The sequence below is a fragment of the Lynx rufus genome, unplaced genomic scaffold (assembly GCF_022079265.1).
Source record: "Lynx rufus isolate CCGP_SWC_20201006 ecotype Redwood Valley unplaced genomic scaffold, mLynRuf1.p SCAF_6, whole genome shotgun sequence".
Classification (NCBI taxonomy): Eukaryota; Metazoa; Chordata; class Mammalia; order Carnivora; family Felidae; genus Lynx; species Lynx rufus.
This window is the reverse complement of record NW_025814878.1, coordinates 8,410,826-8,429,264: the sequence shown is the minus strand read 5'-3', so window position 1 is coordinate 8,429,264 and position 18,439 is coordinate 8,410,826. Positions and strand designations below refer to the sequence as shown.

At 37.9% G+C, this 18,439-nt stretch overlaps 1 protein-coding gene across 1 annotated transcript; it reads left to right on the top strand.

Moving 5' to 3' along the window:
• The first annotated feature begins 240 nt into the window (after positions 1–240).
• Positions 241–5,268, top strand: VIP (vasoactive intestinal peptide). Its single transcript, XM_047101479.1, has 5 exons — positions 241–347; positions 2,186–2,308; positions 3,140–3,244; positions 4,219–4,350; positions 5,223–5,268. Exons 1-5 carry the CDS (start codon positions 241–243, stop codon positions 5,266–5,268), a joined length of 513 nt encoding a protein of 170 aa, XP_046957435.1.
• Positions 5,269–18,439: the final 13,171 nt, after the last annotated feature.

Sequence of the window (18,439 nt, the reverse complement as noted above, 5' to 3'; positions counted from 1 at the left end):
GTAAGTGATAGGCAGCAGTTGAAAAGGATTCCAATTTTTATTCAAACACCTGCCACCAAAAAAAAATCTTTTTGACTTAAAAAGTTATCATATTGCAGTTTAACTCCTTCTACCAGATAAAAATTACTTTTTCCAAACTCTGCAGGAGCCTTCATAAATTACTGCTAGACACTCGGAATTACTTTGAGATATCTTTGGTTGGAAAAGCTGATGTGATTCTCTCCCTTTCAAGGTACAAAGATGGAAACCAGAAGTAAGTCCCAGCCCCTTGTGCTGCTAATGCTGGTCAGCATGCTCTTCTCACAAATGTTGGCGTGGCCTCTTTTTGGAGCACCCTCTTCTCTGAGGTAAGTATTCCTTCAGTACATGCAGTTGAACATTCCTTCTTCATCTATATAGGAATTTCCTATATGTTATTTTGGACAACTCAATTTTTTAGGTTATGTATTATTTATTTAAATCTTTTGGTTGGTGTGTTAAGCAAGTTTTTTCAACATCAAGTCAATATGACTGTTCTGCACCTTGGAATCCACTCTCGGGGCATGAGAGACAGTGTCAATGACTAGTTTTAAGCTTAGGGTGGATCACCTTTCCAAACAAGAAGGAAGAAGGATTTGACATTCTTTCAATTCAAAACCGGTTTTAGATAAGTAATAAGATTTTATCCTCTGTCATCTCAGTTCAGTTCAGTTTCTGATGGAAAAAAATAGATGTTTAGTTGCCTGCTTCATTGAAGTTCCTTTTCAAGATCAATCAGTAAATAACCTTAAGGTTAGTAGCTAATTAGTGAAACATATTGCTGTGAACAATCATGCTGGACAGACCTACCTATCTAGCCAGATTCAATTTGTCAATATTATAAATTGTGGAATAACTGATCTACCAGTTAGTGAATTTTAATGTATCTTGTTTCAACCATAAATCCTTAGTTTTACTGTTCTCTATGTTATATTTCATATTTCAAATTCATAAATTATAACATAACTCTTATTTAAAGATTTATCTGAAATAAATTTATGTTAAAGAAGTAAACACTAAATAAAAACTACATTAGTTTGATTTTTTCCTTCCACTTTATAGGCACCACTATATCTACAGGCAAAATCATCATTTCTTTGCTCATTTTCCCATTTCTTATTCTTTTTTCAAGGTAGAATTATACTCAATAGAGTGAATTATCTCTTAGCTATTAGTGTTTGTGAAAACTGCTTAAAGCCAGATCTTATGTTGCTCTGATAACTAAATAGAATGATTCTATCTGAATTGTTATGTTACGTATCACAACAATCACAAGAATGCTGAAGTTTGCATTGATTGCTAGGTTTCATGCAAAGAAGACTGCTTGTTACTTCCCCCAACTACTACATCACCAGAAGATACATAAGTCCCCAGGAGCTGACATACTCCTTGGAGGTTTACTCTAACAGTGAAAATATACACATTTATAATTTTAATAGTGTGCAGGTGTTCAAAATGTGCATGCATTAAAAAATATAGTCACAGTCCATGTATAGGCATGATTATTCTTAGTCATTCAGTAAAGCATTGTACATTCCTCACTAAAATTGTATTAATACATAATACTAGAAATAAGAAGCCCTCACAAAATGTATTGAATTTGAGTTACTATTCAGAGATGGAGAGATTCTTTGTACTTGATTAATATAGAGAAATTTATCACACAAAGGTGAATCTTTGAAAAAGATCTTAGAGACCTAGAGAAGGAAAAGCAGTTAATATTCACCTAGTGAGAAGTGTTTGACAAATGATGCTAAACACCAATAAATACATGAATTGCTCCTAGTTTTCATATTGAATATTTGAAATTTTTTGAACTTTCTATTTTGTACAAAATTTTTCCACCTGTGAATAACTTTGCAAAGTGAAAATATTCCTAATGAAGTATACTTTACTTAATGCACTAACACGATTGAACTAAGTAACTCTTATGCTTGTAAAAGTTGTATGGCATCTGTTTTATGGGATAATCAAAAATTTCACTATTTATACTCTAAACCACAGAAGTCAGTAAGTCTAACTATGCTATCCATATATTGTGAATGGGTAATACTGCTCAAGAATACTGAGTATCTTATTTCCAATGATTATAAAACCATAAGCACTATATTCCACTATATTCTGTGAAAGGAATATATTACACTTCTACCATATTTTTCCCTAATAGGTTAGATGACAGAATACCACTTGAAGGAGCAAATGAACCTGAACAGGTTTCTTTAAAAGTAGACACTGACATCTTGCAAAATGCATTAGCTGAAAATGACACACCCTATTACGATGTGTCCAGGTGAGTTTGTGTTTATTGAGTTTTATTTTAGAAAATATGTTTTTGAAATATATATATATATATTTTTGAAATATAAATGCTTTACATTTTGTGTCACCATGAAGCTATTTTTACAGCACACTACAGGTTTCCATGTGCTGTGGCTTCATGCAGCCTGATTTATTGCAGCTCTAGCAACTGTACATGATTTTCATATAGAGAAGTTGTAAAAAGCCAGGACCAATAAATCATTCACTTACACAGAACCCTTTGTCTAGAACAGCATTCAAGTATAGACAGAGTAGCTCTACACTGAAGGCAAAACATAAAAGTTCCTGATTTGGATGGGAAAGGTGATTGATAGTCCCCAAGGGCCTCTTTATCTTAAGAGATTGTTTTGTTTCCAAATGTTTTAATAAAAGAAATAGCAAAAAGTATAATAAGGTTTTTGCTAAAAATCAAGATTGTTTCCTCTTGTATATATCTTTATTCAAGGTAGAAGAAACAAAGCACCATAAATAAATAAACAGAAACTAACTTAAATATATTATTTTTTCCCATCAATATTTATTGAAGAAGAATTAGTTTTATAGACTCTACCAGGAAGCATTACTTAATATTGAGATATACTTCTAAAAATTTAATTTCTTTAATTTTTCAAAGTGTGAGCTACAATTTGGAGTATATCTTAATATAAGTGACAAGAAAATACCTCATTAGGTTGTCAGGAAGCCTTCTTTTGCATGAGAAGCTTTCAAAGAAGCTGAGAAGTTTCTTTCTTGTTTCATGAGGCAAAATAATATTTTAGAAAAACATTTACAAAATAATGGCTATTCTTCTTCTTTATTTTAGGAATGCCAGACATGCTGATGGAGTGTTCACCAGTGACTTTAGTAGACTCTTGGGTCAACTTTCTGCCAAAAAATACCTTGAATCCCTTATTGGAAAACGGGTTGGGTAAAGAGAATTTATTATCTTTATCAAACACCTTATAATTATTTAATCTGCAAGTTATTTTTTCACTGTTAGCAATTTATTTACTTTGCTCAAAATTGATAACTCTGATGATGTACAATTTGGTTGAAAAATAATCTATATTATGTTTAATGTTTATTTATTTGTTTTGAGAGAGTGTGTGAGCCTGAGTGGGGGAGGGACAGAGAGAGGAGAGAGAGAATCCCAAGCTGGCTCAGTGTTGTCGGTGCAGAGCCCAATGCAGGCTCAATCTCACAAACCATGACATCACGATCTGAGCCGAAATCAAGAGTTGGAAGCTTAATGACTGAGCCACCCAGGCACCCCCAAAATTATATTCTTATATAAAATATACCATGCCCATGGATTAGGGAAATATGTTTTTAGTGATATCCTACTCATTGACTACAGACACACTTATTTTTCTTAAGTGGCAATCATTTATCAATCTGCAATCAAATTGAACTAGACACAGTAAAAAAATGAGACACTGAAGCAAATTTTAATGTTTACTATAGTATTTGTTTTTTTAATTCCTGATCAAACCAAGCATATGAAGTTTCTTTCTTTAAATGGCCAATTGTTGAATATTTAGATGGCACTGTTCAGGGTGGCAAAGCTTCTAAAGAATTAACTTTTAAAGAAATATTCCTCCCAATGGCAGAACACAACATCAACTATCCCTCCATCTTTTTATGTTAATTATTTGCACAGTTGATATACAATGTGTATGAAGGCTCCCAGTAAATGCCAAAATACGTTGGATTATTCCTTGCTCCCCTATCCTTGGGCTTAGATGTATTTTTCTCTTAGTCTTTTTGTGATAGAAAAGAAGTTGGGCATTAGAATTCTTTTTTATCTAATTTTATCCAAATTATTCCAAGAAATTTGGAACTTTGGCACATTTATTATCTCTTGTTAAAATCCTTTGCATTCCTTTCCCCTGCATTCTTTAGCAATAGCATCACAGAAGACCAGGGGCCAATCAAGCGCCACTCTGATGCAGTCTTCACCGACAACTATACCCGCCTTCGAAAACAAATGGCTGTAAAGAAGTACTTGAACTCCATTCTCAATGGGAAGAGGAGGTAAAGAAACAGAGAACTTGCTAAAATGAGAAATTATACATGAGTTCAAAAATAGAAGCTACATATGAAGACTTATTTCTCTATCTCACTCTCTATACTCTGTGAAACAGTAATTCTCAACCTTGGCTGACATTTGACTACCCTGGAGAATTTTTAAAATGCTGATGTGTGGGCCTTACCCAAAACCAATTGTCAGGTAATTAGTGCCTCTAGAGGTAGGAGGTATGGCTCTAGGCATTGGTGCTTTGTTTTTGTTTGTTTTGTTGTTTTTGTTTCTAGGAGCTACCCACTTGATTCTACTGTGTGTCCAGGGTTAAAAGTAATGACTGTAGAGACATCTACTCTAAATCTGGGAACTTTATCAGAAGTTTAAGCTTTTTAAACATGTAAAGTGCAGTCAATTAGCAGTTTGATACCATATGTGACTCCCTTCATATACATACTCAGTATCTTTATTTTACCAAATCAAACCACGAGTACTTTTGTATTCTAAGATTCTGTAAGACTTACGTCTCTCTAATGGAGTGCAAATATTGGATTATAATAAGGAGGAAGTGGGGTGCTCTCTCTTTTTTTTTTTTTTTCTAATTATTTTTGTTTCAATGGTCAGAATTAAGGGCAATCTTGCTTGGGGAAGATCAGACAAGATGGATGCCTTTGCCCACCACTATTATAATTCTGTACAAATAATTTGAGATACCTTATGATTCAGGAAAAATTCATATGTAATAACCAACCTCAAAGATTATTGGCTAGCCCTCAGTGCACTTTGCAGAGCACAGAGAACAGCGTAAGTCATACATCATCATTTCTTTGGAAGCTTGCTCATCTAAGGCCTTTAACATATATGATGTTCTTTTTCTGATGTGCAGCAGTGAGGGAGAATCACCTGACTTTCCCGAAGAGCTAGAAAAATAATGAAAAGCCCTTGGAAGAAAGCTGTTGACAGCTTCCCAGTGGTGGGTATATTCTGTCCATTCTTGTTTTATTCTTATAGCAAACATCTAATTACTGGAATAGGGAAGAATCACTTAGTAAAAAACATCTCAGAGTTCTCACAATGAGACCTCATGGAAAAGGACACTTCTATCCGAAGTGGACCCCAGCCCAGTAAACACTTGAAATGATTCATGCGGTGCTCTGATAGAAAAAAAAGAGAGAGCTCACAATGGGTAAACAGTTTGCCACCTGCATGGTACCCCTCGTTTACTCAGACTTATTCCTCTCCTTCTGGTTGAGATATCAAACAGAGGAATCTGACTCACATGAGAAAAACTGGCTTTCTTTTTGAGACTTGAGCCACACTGCTTTTATTAATTTAAGGTTTAGCCCCACAATTGACCGTTAGCACGGCATTTAATTTAGGTGCAGAAAAATACCACTAAATTACAGCATGGTTCATTATTATGAAAACACCAGGGCACTCTGGTTCTAACTGTATTCCTTGAACCATACCAAGCTTCATGCCGCAAGGTTAAATTTAGCTTCTTGCACCTATTGAGTGAGTGTAGGTGCTTTGACCTCATAGTATTTCTGGTAAAATCGTTTTTGAAAAGAGAAAACATATGCAGGCTTTTCCCTTTGCTATTAAGTGGTAAGCTTGTTATCCCAGTTGCTTTTATGTACATGTGGATACAAGACGTAATTCCTTCCTGAGTTACATTCATGCTTACATTAGCTCATAAAAATATTGGGCAAGTGCTTAAAGGAATTTCATATCATCAGTGTATCAGAGGTTGGTAAACTTTTTCCCTAAAGGGCTACAGAGTGAATATATTTTGGCTTTGTGGGTTAACATGGAACCCCCAGGATAACATGTAAAATGAATGGGAGCTGCTGTCTCACCATAACATTGTATTTGTGAAACCTAAAGATAGGCTGGACTACAAACACTGAGTGGCTCGAGGAGACTAAACGAGCCCCACGCTCAGACTGAAGGCAATCCTTGGTCTTGCTGAAGTTCCTGGAGCAGATGGCTTAGGTTTTTGTGAGAGTGATCAAGAGTGGGCTAGTGTCTCTGACCACATCTGCCCCATTGGTTACTTTTTGTCCACAAGAGACGTATGCTGAGGGTCTTGCACACGCCCGTGCCTTATCACATCAGAGAAACAAGTCCCTTTGCTCAAAGAAGAAAAATTACATAGAGCTTCTTGAAAAAAAAAAGTTTACAAGAAGAAGCTATTTCATTTAATCAAGAAATACAACGGGCACTGAACTATAAAGGAGGATTAATCCCTCCATCTTTTGTAAGATCATACATGAGATTCTGTCCTCCCTTCTTCTCTTTTCTGAATGGGTAACTTTGGATAAACCCTTTTAATGGGAAATCCTGCATGCCAAGCATTTGCGAAAATTACAAATGGGTAATTATAATGACTAATTAAAGTGCCTTTTCACATTTTAATTCCCTTTCTGACAATCAGTCCTTTGGAAGATACCTTCCTGATATCCCAGACCATGATCTCCTGTCATAACAAGCTGTTCACAAGGGGCACAGGGGTACAGATGTTATCAAATGAGTGGATGAGTGAGTGAAACTAAGAAGCTGTAAATAAAAATATTTTTATGCTCAAAACACCAATTCTTTCTTTTTCAGAACTCGTGAAGGAAAACGATAGGCGAAGTGATTATATTTTGAGTTCTACATAAGTAATTCAAGAACACAACTTCAGTATCAAAACCAAATAAAATATATAGTGTCGTGAATGTTGTGATTTGCTTCATCCTGATGTAATAACTGTGATGTTTACACTGTAAATATTATTTGAGAGTTCTAAAATTTGTCTTTAATTCATGAAAATCCTGTAATTTCATATGCTGTGTATCCTTTCTAACAAAAATATATTTAGTGATAAGTAAATACTAGGTTAATTCCAATTATGTGGAGCTTTGGGGGAGTGTAGTAATAGAACACAAATGATGTGTTTATTTATAGAGCATACTTAACTATTCAGAAGCGTGGAGCACATAATCAGTGTGTCTAAATTTGAATGTTAAGCAGCTAGAATGCTGAGTTAAATAAACTGCAAAATGTCTAAGAGAAAGCCAACCACAAAGATAAAAAGGCATTCTTCAAAACAGACTTTCAGAAAATGGTATGCGTTTTCACATTTTTAGGCAACGTTTATTTTGAATGAGATTTAAAATCTCTCAAATTCAGATCTCTAATTGCTGAAGGCTCTTTTCTGCAGTGGTGTTTCAGTGAAAGAGAATGGTCTCTATTTCTGACATTGGACCTTTCCTTCCTGCTTGTGTTAAGTATGTGTAAAATGTAAACTGAATGGAACATTTGTTTTTTCGGTAATAAATTTTTTCCCCATAATTACTCAAATAATGCTTTGGTCATCAGCTTCCTTCAGTGAAAGTACATTTGGAGACACAGCTATTTTTCCAAAATATAGGAAATTAATAGAGAAAATAAAGAACTTTGATTATCATTGCAGACACTTTCTATTGTTTTGATTTTGTTAAATGATACAGCAGTAATCTCATTTTAGCTCTCAAGTTCCAGGTGCTAGATAGTTTTTGTGATGTTTGAGGTAAGACTGTGTTTGATTTTGTGTGAGTTCTAAAACAACAGTGACTTAAATATGAGAGAAATTTCTTTCTCACTTAAGGCCAGAAGTAAAATGTCAAGGGTTAGTAAGATGGTTCTGCTCCATGAAGCCCTCAGAAATCTAAACCTCTCCTCGTGATCCAAAATTGCAGCTAGAGTTCCAGCCATCATATCTGCATTCTCAGTAGTAGGATGGAAGAAAGAGCATAGAAAAAAAGGGGAAGGGGCAAAGAGCACATGCAGGTTCTCTTTTAACTGATATTTTGTGCTAATATCCCATTGACTAGAACATAGTTTTATGGTCAGAGTCATTTGGAAATCAGGTTAGAAAATGTTTTGTTTTTTTTCTGGATAGTCATGTGCCCAACTAAAAACTGGGGTTCTAGTAATATAAAACAAGGAAAGAATAGACTTATGTGGGGATTTTTTTTTTTAGTCTCAAACTGTGGATCTTAAATTCTTACCAAAAAGACTTACAGAAATGATAAAGAAAGTGAGAGTCGATAGACCCTAACCATTAATGAGGAACCATCATCACAAGGCAAAATTTTGCTCAGGTTCATTTACTACAATTAGAACAAATGGCTCTATAAGGAGAGACTAATCTAGAACTACTGGTGAATGCAAAGGAAATTACACAAACTGAAGTGAATTGGACTAACTATATCTTTTGTTCATACCTGATTTCATAAATCATTAAATATTTGTTAAGTGAATTTTCTATGCAAAGTTCTATGCAAAGCACTGCCATGAAAACTGAAAACTTCTAGATGTTATTTGCACATAAGAAGCTTATAAAGATCAAATGGGGGTAGGGGTGCTTATGAAGATCAAATGGGGATAGGGGTACCTGGGTGGCTCAGTTGAGTGTCCAGCTTGGGCTCAGGTCATGACCTCACGGTTCATGAGTTCAAGCCCAGCATCGGGCTCTCTGCTATCACCACAGACCCTGCTTCAGATCCTCTGTTCCCATCTCTCACTGCCCCTTCCCCCCTCTTAAAAATAAATAGATATAAAAAAAAAAGATCAAGGACTCCTGGGAGGCTCAGTCGGTTGAGTGTCTGACTTAGGCCTAGGTCATGATCTTGAGGTTCATGAGTTGGAACCCCGTGTCGGGCTCCGTGCTGACAGCTCAGAGCCTGGAGCTTGCTTCGGGTTCTGTGTTTCCCTCTCTCTCTGCCCCTCCCCAGCTCATGCTCTGTCTCTCTCCTTCTCTCTCAGAACAAATTTTAAAAAACCAACATCAAATGGGGGTGTAATTGCAGTGCAATTCGAATATGAATCTGCAGAGTTTTAATTTTACCTTATTAATGTAAGTCTTTGCAATTTAGTCCCTATTCCTTCAAGAAATACTTATTGAATGACACTGATGTGCAATTTAGATATCTGAGGGATGATGTTTTGGGCAGGAGCAAGTGAGGGGAAAATCCTGGCATACTTGGACAGCAAGGAAGCCAGTGTGGGCAGAGCAGGTGAGCTGGATGAGGCAGAGCAGGAGATGAGGTCAGGGAGGCTATCTAGTCCTTGGTAACACAGGCCACCATAAGGACTTAGCAGTGAATTGGGGAGATGTGGCAGAGTTTCAGACAGTGGTGTGACAGTATCTGAACTGCATTTCAACATAACGATTCTGGCTGCTGTGTTGGCAATAGGGTGAGGGGGTGCTGCAGGTGGGAGCAGGGAGAGGAGCGAGGAGGCTCTTGCTATAAATCAGGTGAATGATGATGGTGCTGGCCAGGTCCACACAGCACAGGTGGTGAGAAGTGGAGTCTGCATGTGTCTCAAAAGTAGAGTCAAATTTTTTGCCGATAGTATGAAGATACGGACAAGTCCAGAATAATTCTAAGGTAAGTCACCTGAGCAACTTGAAGAAGAATGTGGCTATTAACTAAGTTGAAAAAGACTTGGGGTGGGGGAGGCGGTTCCAGGGGAGGATGGGTTTAGCCTTAGACAAGTTAAGTAAGTGACAGGTTCTGAGGAGATTTGGGGCTGCAGGTCAACAGTTGGAAGTCTTCAGTGTAGAGGTGAGAATTAACATTTTTTTAACGTTTTATTTATTTTTGAGAGACAGAGAGAGACAGAGCACAAGTGGGGGAGGGGCAGAGAGAGAGAGGGAGACAGAATTCGAAGCGGGTCTCCAGGCTCTGAACTGTCAGCACAGAGCCTGACATGGGGCTCAAACTCCCAAACTGTGAGATTATGACCTGACCCCAAGTCAGACACTCAACGGACCGAGGCACCCAGGCACCTCTAGAGATGAGATTTAAAGGTACAAGCCATGAGATCACCAAGGGACTAAATGTAGCTAAAAAGGAAGCTCAACACACAACCCCTGGGTGTATCAATTCACTCGGGCTGCCATAACAAGGTGCCACCGACTGGGGAATAAACAACAGAAATTTATTGTCTCGTAGTTCTGGAGGCAAAAGTCTGAATCCAAGGCGTCAGTGTGGTTGGTTCCTTCTGAACACTGTGAGGGAGCATCTGATCTATGTCTCTCCCTGGCATCTGGTGTTTTGCTGGCAATCGTTGATTTATAGAAGCATCACCCAGATCTCTGTCTGTCCTCACATGGTGTTGTCCCTGTGTGTCTGTGTCTCCAAAGTTCCCCTTTTTATAAGGACATGGGTCATATTGGATTAGAGCCCGTGTTAATGACCTCATTTTAACCTGGTTACCTCTGTAAAAACCCTGTCTCCAAATATGGTCCCACTCTGAAGTACTGGGGGTTAGGATTCCAACAGATGAATTTAGGAGGGGGGAGGATACAATTCAACTGTAACTCTGATGCACTCCAACATCAATGGGTTGGGATGTTGAGGAGCAAAGGGGGTAAAAACTGAAAGGAGAAGCTAGGAAAAGAGGAGAAAAATAGGAAAGAAAATCTGGAAAACAAGTAAAGAAAGTCTTTCAAGGAAGAAGGCATCATTAACAGTTTTATTTGTGCTGCTATATAAAACAGCATTCATTTACTGATGATATAACAGTGAACAAAACAGACACCAATTCCTGCCCACATAGAACTTACATTCTATGGAGGAAAACATATAATAAACAACCTAGTTAAATAAAATGCACATTGTGGTAGAAAGTGCTAAGTGCTAAGGGAAAAAAAAATATGCAGGGAAGGAGGATAGGAAGTATTGGAAAAGAGGGTTGAAATTTTAGATGAAGTTTCTATAGGAGACCTCACAAGAAGGTGAATTTGAGGAAGAGCCCTGAAAGAAACAACAAAATCAGCTATGAGTCTCTATGGGAAGAACGTTCTAGACAAAGGGAATTTGAGATGCAGAAGCTCTCAGGTGGGACTTACCTAACATTTTAGGCAGAGAAGAGGCTAATTTGGCTTAAATGGTGAAAATGACCAAGATATAATGTAAGAGAGAAGTCAGAGAAGTTATGAGGAACCTGGCCACATAGGACATCCCAGGTCATAGCAAAATTCTGATTTTATTTTGAATCAGATGAGAAACCATGACCAGAATTGACTGTTATCAGTAACCATCACAATAATATTATTGGTGGAGCAATGTGGATAAAAGCTGGGTTGGAATGGGTCCAAGAGAATGAGGAAGGGAGCGCCTGTACTATGAATACTGATGATTCTTTGAGGTGTTTTCCTGCATAAGAAAACAAAGAAGAGGGGAGGGATCTGGTGGGAAAAGAGAGATGAAGTAATATGTTTTTATGTGGGAGAAATATCAAAACCGTGTTTGCATGCTGAAGGAAAAGATGTAAGAACGGGAAATCTGGTGATGCTGTAGGTAAAGCTTTTGCTTGAGTGATATCCTTAAGAAGAAGGGCAAATGAATGATACACCAGCGGTGGGCTTGACATTTGCATGACACAGAACTGTTCAACAGACAGAGTGTTTGGGTAAAAGGTGGATGAATGGATGGATGAGGTGGTAGTGTTACCGGTTCCAAACTCAGGTTCAGCTGCTCACCACTCAAAAATCAATACTCGAGAGACAAGTGAGGGCAGAGAGGAAGGTTTGTTTTATTCAGGAAGTCAGCACCCTGACAGATGGCGGTCTAATGTCCCAATGACCATCTTCCCTGGCCAGGCAAAGTTGAAAGGTTTTAAAGGGGAAGGTATAGGAAAAGGGAGGGGGGCTACATGCAGGAGAAGCAGGTGTCCAGGCGGTTACTTGTATGTCGACATGACCCTGAACAGAATTGCTGGCAGCATTGGCAGCTGTTTTCAAATGGGGTCAGGTCTTATCTTCTGGGAAAGTTTGGTCCTTCGCTCCTCAAGGCCTGTGGTCTGCAAGTCTTAAGGAAAGTAGGTTAGTTCTGTTACCTACCAAGGGACTCAGGTCAGCAAGCAGTGAGTGCATACATTCGAAGCAAGTGAACACTTAAGACCAACCAGTTGGGGTGCTGTTACTGTAGAAGCTGATGAAATGATCTTGATTCATCCGTTTTCTCTGGAAATGGCTAAAAGTAGAGATAAGTCAGGAGATGTTGGGGATGTGAGAAAAGTTAAAAAAGGAAGAAATAGTGTAGTAGGTGAGTGGGTAAGTAAACGAACTAGGAAAAGTTCTTTTCTAATCTGAACAACTCAGTGATAAATGGGGTGATTCAGAAACATGGGTCAATTTAAGTAGTCTGAGATTATTTTTTTATTATTGTGAAACTTTAATGAAAACTAACCGGCTTTCCCCAGAAATATGCACATATTCATTTTTGTGCTTTCAGAGCAGTCCCTGAATCTTGTTTGTGCTTGGAATTTCAGTGGCTTCATTGATTGATCTTTAAGAATTGCTATGCTTGGGCGCCTGGGTGGCTCAGTCAGTTGAGCGTCTGACTTCAGCTCAAGTCATGATCTCACAGTTCATGGGTTCGAGCCCCGTGCCGGGCTCTGTGCTGACAGCTCAGAGCCTGGAGCCTGCTGCAGATTCTGTGTGTGTTTCTCTTTCTGCGCCTCCCCTGCTTGTGCTCTGTCTTCCAAAAATAAATAAATGTTAAAAAAGAAGTTTTATTAAAAACAAATTTCTCTGTTGGTAGTCGTGCTGGTTGGAGTCATGTGGAGGAGACCCTGTAAATAGGGAACATGGTGTGTGCACTGCTGAAGTCATCTAAAGGTGAGACAGTAAGGATTTAGACTGCCTCAGTGGTAATGAGAAATGAAAGGAATTATAGTAATAGCCAAAACTTATTACATAGCAGGTACTTTCCTTGGCACTTTATATCATTAACTCATATCAAATATATGAGGTATGTACTGTTCTTCAACCCACTTTTCAGATGAGGAAGCAGACATATAAAGTAGATAGCAAAAGCCAGGACCCCGGAAGGTCATGTAGAAAAGTTCCATGCAGTCCCCAAGTCCCCAAAGACTAAGTGATTTTCCCAAGGTGACATAATTATTTAGTGGCAGAGAAGGGAATAGAGTTCTTAATCACATTCTCTTTCACGGTGTCTAAGATGGACCTTGACCATGAACATTGCTCTTGCCCCTCCTTTCCCTCCTCCATCCCATCTGTCTCTTCAGAACTCCATCTCTGATCCAGAATTGGGCAGAAGTTGCAAAGGGTCACAAAGACTTTGTGATTGCAGGTCCCCTTCTCAGTAGCCTATGCTATTTCCTCCTTGTAATATTCTCACTTCCCATTTGTTCCCTCCCTCCAACTTGTTCTCTCTTTGTTCCCTGCATATTCTTTGTCATTACAGACTAGAGAGTTCCATAGAGCAGAAATCTCTTAGGGGTTTATGTTTTGAGATGTTTCAAATAATCAAAAATGCCTACCATTTAACACATCAGCCTATTCAGCCTGAAACAATACAAATAGCTTTTTTAGCAACAATCTCTAAAATGATAATGTCTAAATAAGTTGACTCTTGATTTCCATATGACTTGAATTCAAAAGGACTTGTTTTGGGTTGCCTGGGTGCCTCAGTAGGTTAAGTGTCTGACTTTGGATCATGTCATGATCTCATGGTTTGTGAGTTTGAGCCCCACGTTGGGCTCTGTGCTGACAGCTCGGAGCCTGGAGTCTGCTTCAGATTCTGTGTTTCCCTCTCTCTCTGCCCCTCCCCACTCGTGTTCTCTCTCTCTCTCAAGAATAAGTAAACATTAAAAAAAAAAATTAAGAGGACTTGCTTTAATGCATTCATCTTAGTGCTTTGGGCATTGAGTGAGGTCCTTTCTGTGGCTTTGATGCTTGCGACTGACTTGGAAAAAGAGGAACTTTCATTTTTATCCTGGCTTACATTTACAAATTAAATATGTAATGCACAATTAGCAATACATTATTCCTTTGCAATTGAATTACATCTTAAGGCACCTGCAACATGAAAGTTATTTTTGGTTTACTCTGTGTAGAATAAATTCTTGAAATATTAACTGCTGTTAGTATTTTATACACCACAGGTTAAATTTGCCACTACATTGTGCTAGGCAGAATAATGGTCCCTGAAGATGTCCATCTCTTAATCTCTGAAACCTACGAATATGTTACTTTACATGGCAAAAGAGACTTTGCCGATATGATTAATTTCAAGATTTTAAAGTAGGAAGATTATCCTGGATTATTCAAGCATCCCAGTGTAAACACAAGGGTCCCTAAAAGAATGAAGTAGAAATCAGTTAGAGTCAGAGAAGGGGATATGATAATAAAGCAGAGATTGGAGAGATGTCACTACTTGAAGTAGATCAGGAATCAGAGAATGCAAGAGGTTTCTGGAAGCTGGCAAAGGCAAGGAAAAAGTTCTCGCCTAGAGCTTCTAGAAGAGATACAGCCCTGCCAATATGTTGAGATTAGCCCCATCAGGCCAATTTTTGGATTTTTGAGATCCAGAACTATGAAATCATAAATCTGTGTTGTTTTAAGCCAGGAGGCTTGTGGTAACTTGTTACAGCAGCAATAGGTTACAAATACAACCGTCCTCCAATTACAATAGAACTTGAGTCTGGCATCCATTGCTTTAGGGAAAGTTGATATAAGAACCACTGAAATTAAAATTTTCTTTGGATTTATAGTATCATCACAAGGGAAAAGCCTGTGTAAAACCTGAATTTGCTGAGGTAATCTTGAAGTGACTCAGATGATAACAAATTGAGATTTTTAAAATAATAAACATAATAACTGCTTGATACAAATTAATTTCAGTTATAAAAAATAGAGTCATATTCGTGTACACCTGAGTTCAAAATGAGGTTAAGATTGATGTCACCTAAAATTATATTAGAAATCATTCTTGGGGCACCTGGGTGGCTCAGTCGGGTAAGCGTCTGACTTCGGCTCAGGTCATGATCTCATGGTTGGTGAGTTTGAGCCCCACATCAGATTCCATGCTGACAGCTCAGAACCTGGAGCCTGCTTTGGATTCTGTGTCTCCCTATCTCTCTCTGAACCTCTCCCGCTCGTGCTCTGTCTCTGTCTCTCAAAAATGGATAAACATTAAAAAAATTTATTTTAAGAAATCATTCTTTATAGACCTGGAAAAAAATACTTATTTCTTCCTTTGCTTTCAGTTGACATGTACAAAATCTACCAAAAAAATGACATAGTATTTCCAGAATTTTTCAGATCCAAAATGGTAGACTGAGCCCATGAATGTGTCTCTCCTTACTCCCAAAATACCATTCACCTAATGGAAAGAGTTAAGAAATATTAGTTCACATAACAAAGATAAGTGAAAAGGAGCCATGAGTGGTCTAGAGATAGCTGTATATTTTGGGGAGAAGATGGGCAGTGTATTTAAGAGTGGATCCATGGAAAAACTATGGGGTCCTCAATACTGAACCGATGTGGACAGTCTGCAGATGATGATTTATCCTACAGACGAGCTCAGATGTCCTTGCGTTTTGACAAGTACAGTAACCATTGTTTTCATGTTGAAATTTCTTCCTGGCATTTTTGGGAAAACTTGTATGCTTCGGCAAATGCTGAATCTCAAGAAAAATTAGTTGAGAAATTGGGAATGCGAGAATTAGAGTTTAATAATCTACACAGAAATGTTCCTTGTTTGAAGGAATTCACTTGTATTAGCTAGGGCTGCGATAACGAAATGCATAGACTGACTGGTTTTAATGTTTATTTATTTTTGAGAGAGACAGAGACAGAATACAAGTGGGTTAGGGGCAGAGAGAGAGGGAGATACAGAATCTGAAGCAGGCTCCAGGCTCTGAGCTGTCAGCACAGAGCCCGACATGGGGCTGGAAGTCATGAGCTGTGAGATCATGACCTGAGCCGAAGTTGGATGCTCAACTGACTGAGCCACCCAGGCGCCCCTAGACTGGCTGGTTTAAACAACAGAACTTCAATGTCCCACAGTTCTGAGGGCTAGACTGTCTAAGATCAAGGTTTCAGCAGGGTGGTTCTTTTTGAGGCTTCTTTCCTTAGCTTGTAGATGGCCATTTTCTCCCTATGTCTTCAGGTGGCCTTCCCTCTGTGCACACACACATCTGTGTCCAAATTTCCTCTTCTTATAAGGACACATATGGGATTAGGACATAGGAGATTAGGGCCCTCCCTAATGATCTCATTTTAACTTATTTTCCTCCTTAAAGGTCCTATCTCCAAATATGGTCACATTCTGTGATACTGGGGAGTTAGTACTTCAATATGTGAATTTTAGAAGGACATAATTCAGCCCATGATACCACTGATGTGAAGCCAAAAGCAAGAACAGGAAATGCTAATACATGGAGTTCACATCTCTGAGTGATTCTCATTACCAAATATTTATATCAGGAATAAAAATGTTTTACACATTACTGAAATATATAATTTTGTCACAATGTACCAGTATAAAATAATAACAAACTATGCATTCATTATTATGTTATTTTTTGTTATAGAAAATCTCTGAAACTTTTGGTATGATCTTACCACAGAAAAATCACCATCTTTATTATGATTATTCATCATTGTTTCAGAAATATGTAAATAATTGTTAGGAAAAATACAAAACAACCTATAATTTCAGAAATTCCTGAGAATCTCATCCAGTGCTGATTGCTCTTTCCTGAATACCAAAGATTAATAGTTGTCAGGAATTTGACAACACTACAACTGAGGGCAAGATTCTGGAAGAGCTGAATAGAGGGACATAAATAGGTTTACATACAGGATTGTTGCCTTCTCATGCTTGGTAGAGAATGCTGATGTCTCTGGAAGCTCCAGGGATAAAAATTAGAGAGTTATTCTTAAAAGAAATGGAAAAAAAAAACCTTCGTGGGGAGAACTAGGATGGCTTATGTGGGAGTTGATGCCCCCGAGTTAAGTTTTCTTTCATTTGAGCTCATCTGAGTTACATCAGGCTCCCTCCCTGCTCAACCTCGAAAGAAGCCAGCCTTCAATTAACATCATCCACATACAGTGATCCCAGTCAGAGTTTCTAGCTTCTCCTCTTGTGTTTCCTCCCTTTCTATCTTTAATAATTTATTCAAGTAGACCTTAAATTAATGGTGGCAGGTATTATTACAAATGCTGAATAGGAGTGAAAAACCAAAGATCTCTAGACAGCTAGGAAAACTTGAAGAAGGAGAGACCAAAGTTCATAGAGAGATAGATAGATAGATGAAGAAGAAATGTCAGAGAAGAAAAGATAAAATCTAAGAGATAGAAGAATTAAAACAAAGTTTAACAGAAGAGTGGTATGTCAAAATCAAGAAAATTGCCTAAAATATTTCGAAATATTTCGAGATAAATTTCGAAATGAAAAAAAAAATAGTCATGGATAATCAATATGTGAAGTCTTGCATCTAATAAGTGGGAATTTCAGGAAAAGAAAATGGAGGAAAGGGATGGGGGAAAAATCAAATAAATATCAGAAAAGTCTTTCTTACCTTTTGTATATTGTGAGATTTGACTACGAGTCTCATCGATTTATCGGTGAATGCACACTGTGTACCATATGAACTATCCCAGAATGTCTAGTTTGTTGAATTTGTCAACTTAGGGCTACACGCTTTTGTGACAGCATCAAATTTCCCCCAATAATGAGTTATGAATACGTCAATAGAACTCTTAACCATGTTTCTAGACATCTTAAGCATGTTTATATTTACAACTTCCGGGGGCGGGGGGGGGGGGGAATTCCAGATGTTTTGTTTCCTAACAACCCATACAAATTAAAGTGAATCTATCCAATCTAGCAAGCAAAGTTACATCTTTTCTTCTGTAAGTTTTAATATAAAAATCACTATATATTACAATTAATATAACTATATTAATAGTTATACTAACACATATACACCTCTTTTGGGTTTTTGAAACAGGAACTCTATTCGGCAGGTTATCTCAAAGACAGAGGCTAAGAATTCTATAATCATATCTATGAATTCCTGAGAATCCCTTGCAGGTACATGTTTTAGTAGATCTAGATTTTTTTTTTTTTTTTTTTCCCAACGTTTATTTATTTTTGGGACAGAGAGAGACAGAGCATGAACGGGGGAGGGGCAGAGAGAGAGGGAGACACAGAATCGGAAACAGGCTCCAGGCTCTGAGCCATCAGCCCAGAGCCCGACGCGGGGCTCGAACTCACGGACCGCGAGATCGTGACCTGGCTGAAGTCGGACGCT

Bases quoted from the DNA above. Each gene is read 5' to 3' on its own strand.
- VIP (XM_047101479.1), top strand. From the start codon at position 241: ATGGAAACCAGAAGTAAGTCCCAGCCCCTTGTGCTGCTAATGCTGGTC. The intron at 348-2,185 runs GTAAGTATTCCT...TTTCCCTAATAG, and splicing joins GGAGCACCCTCTTCTCTGAG to GTTAGATGACAGAATACCAC. The intron at 3,245-4,218 runs GTAAAGAGAATT...TGCATTCTTTAG, and splicing joins CTTATTGGAAAACGGGTTGG to CAATAGCATCACAGAAGACC.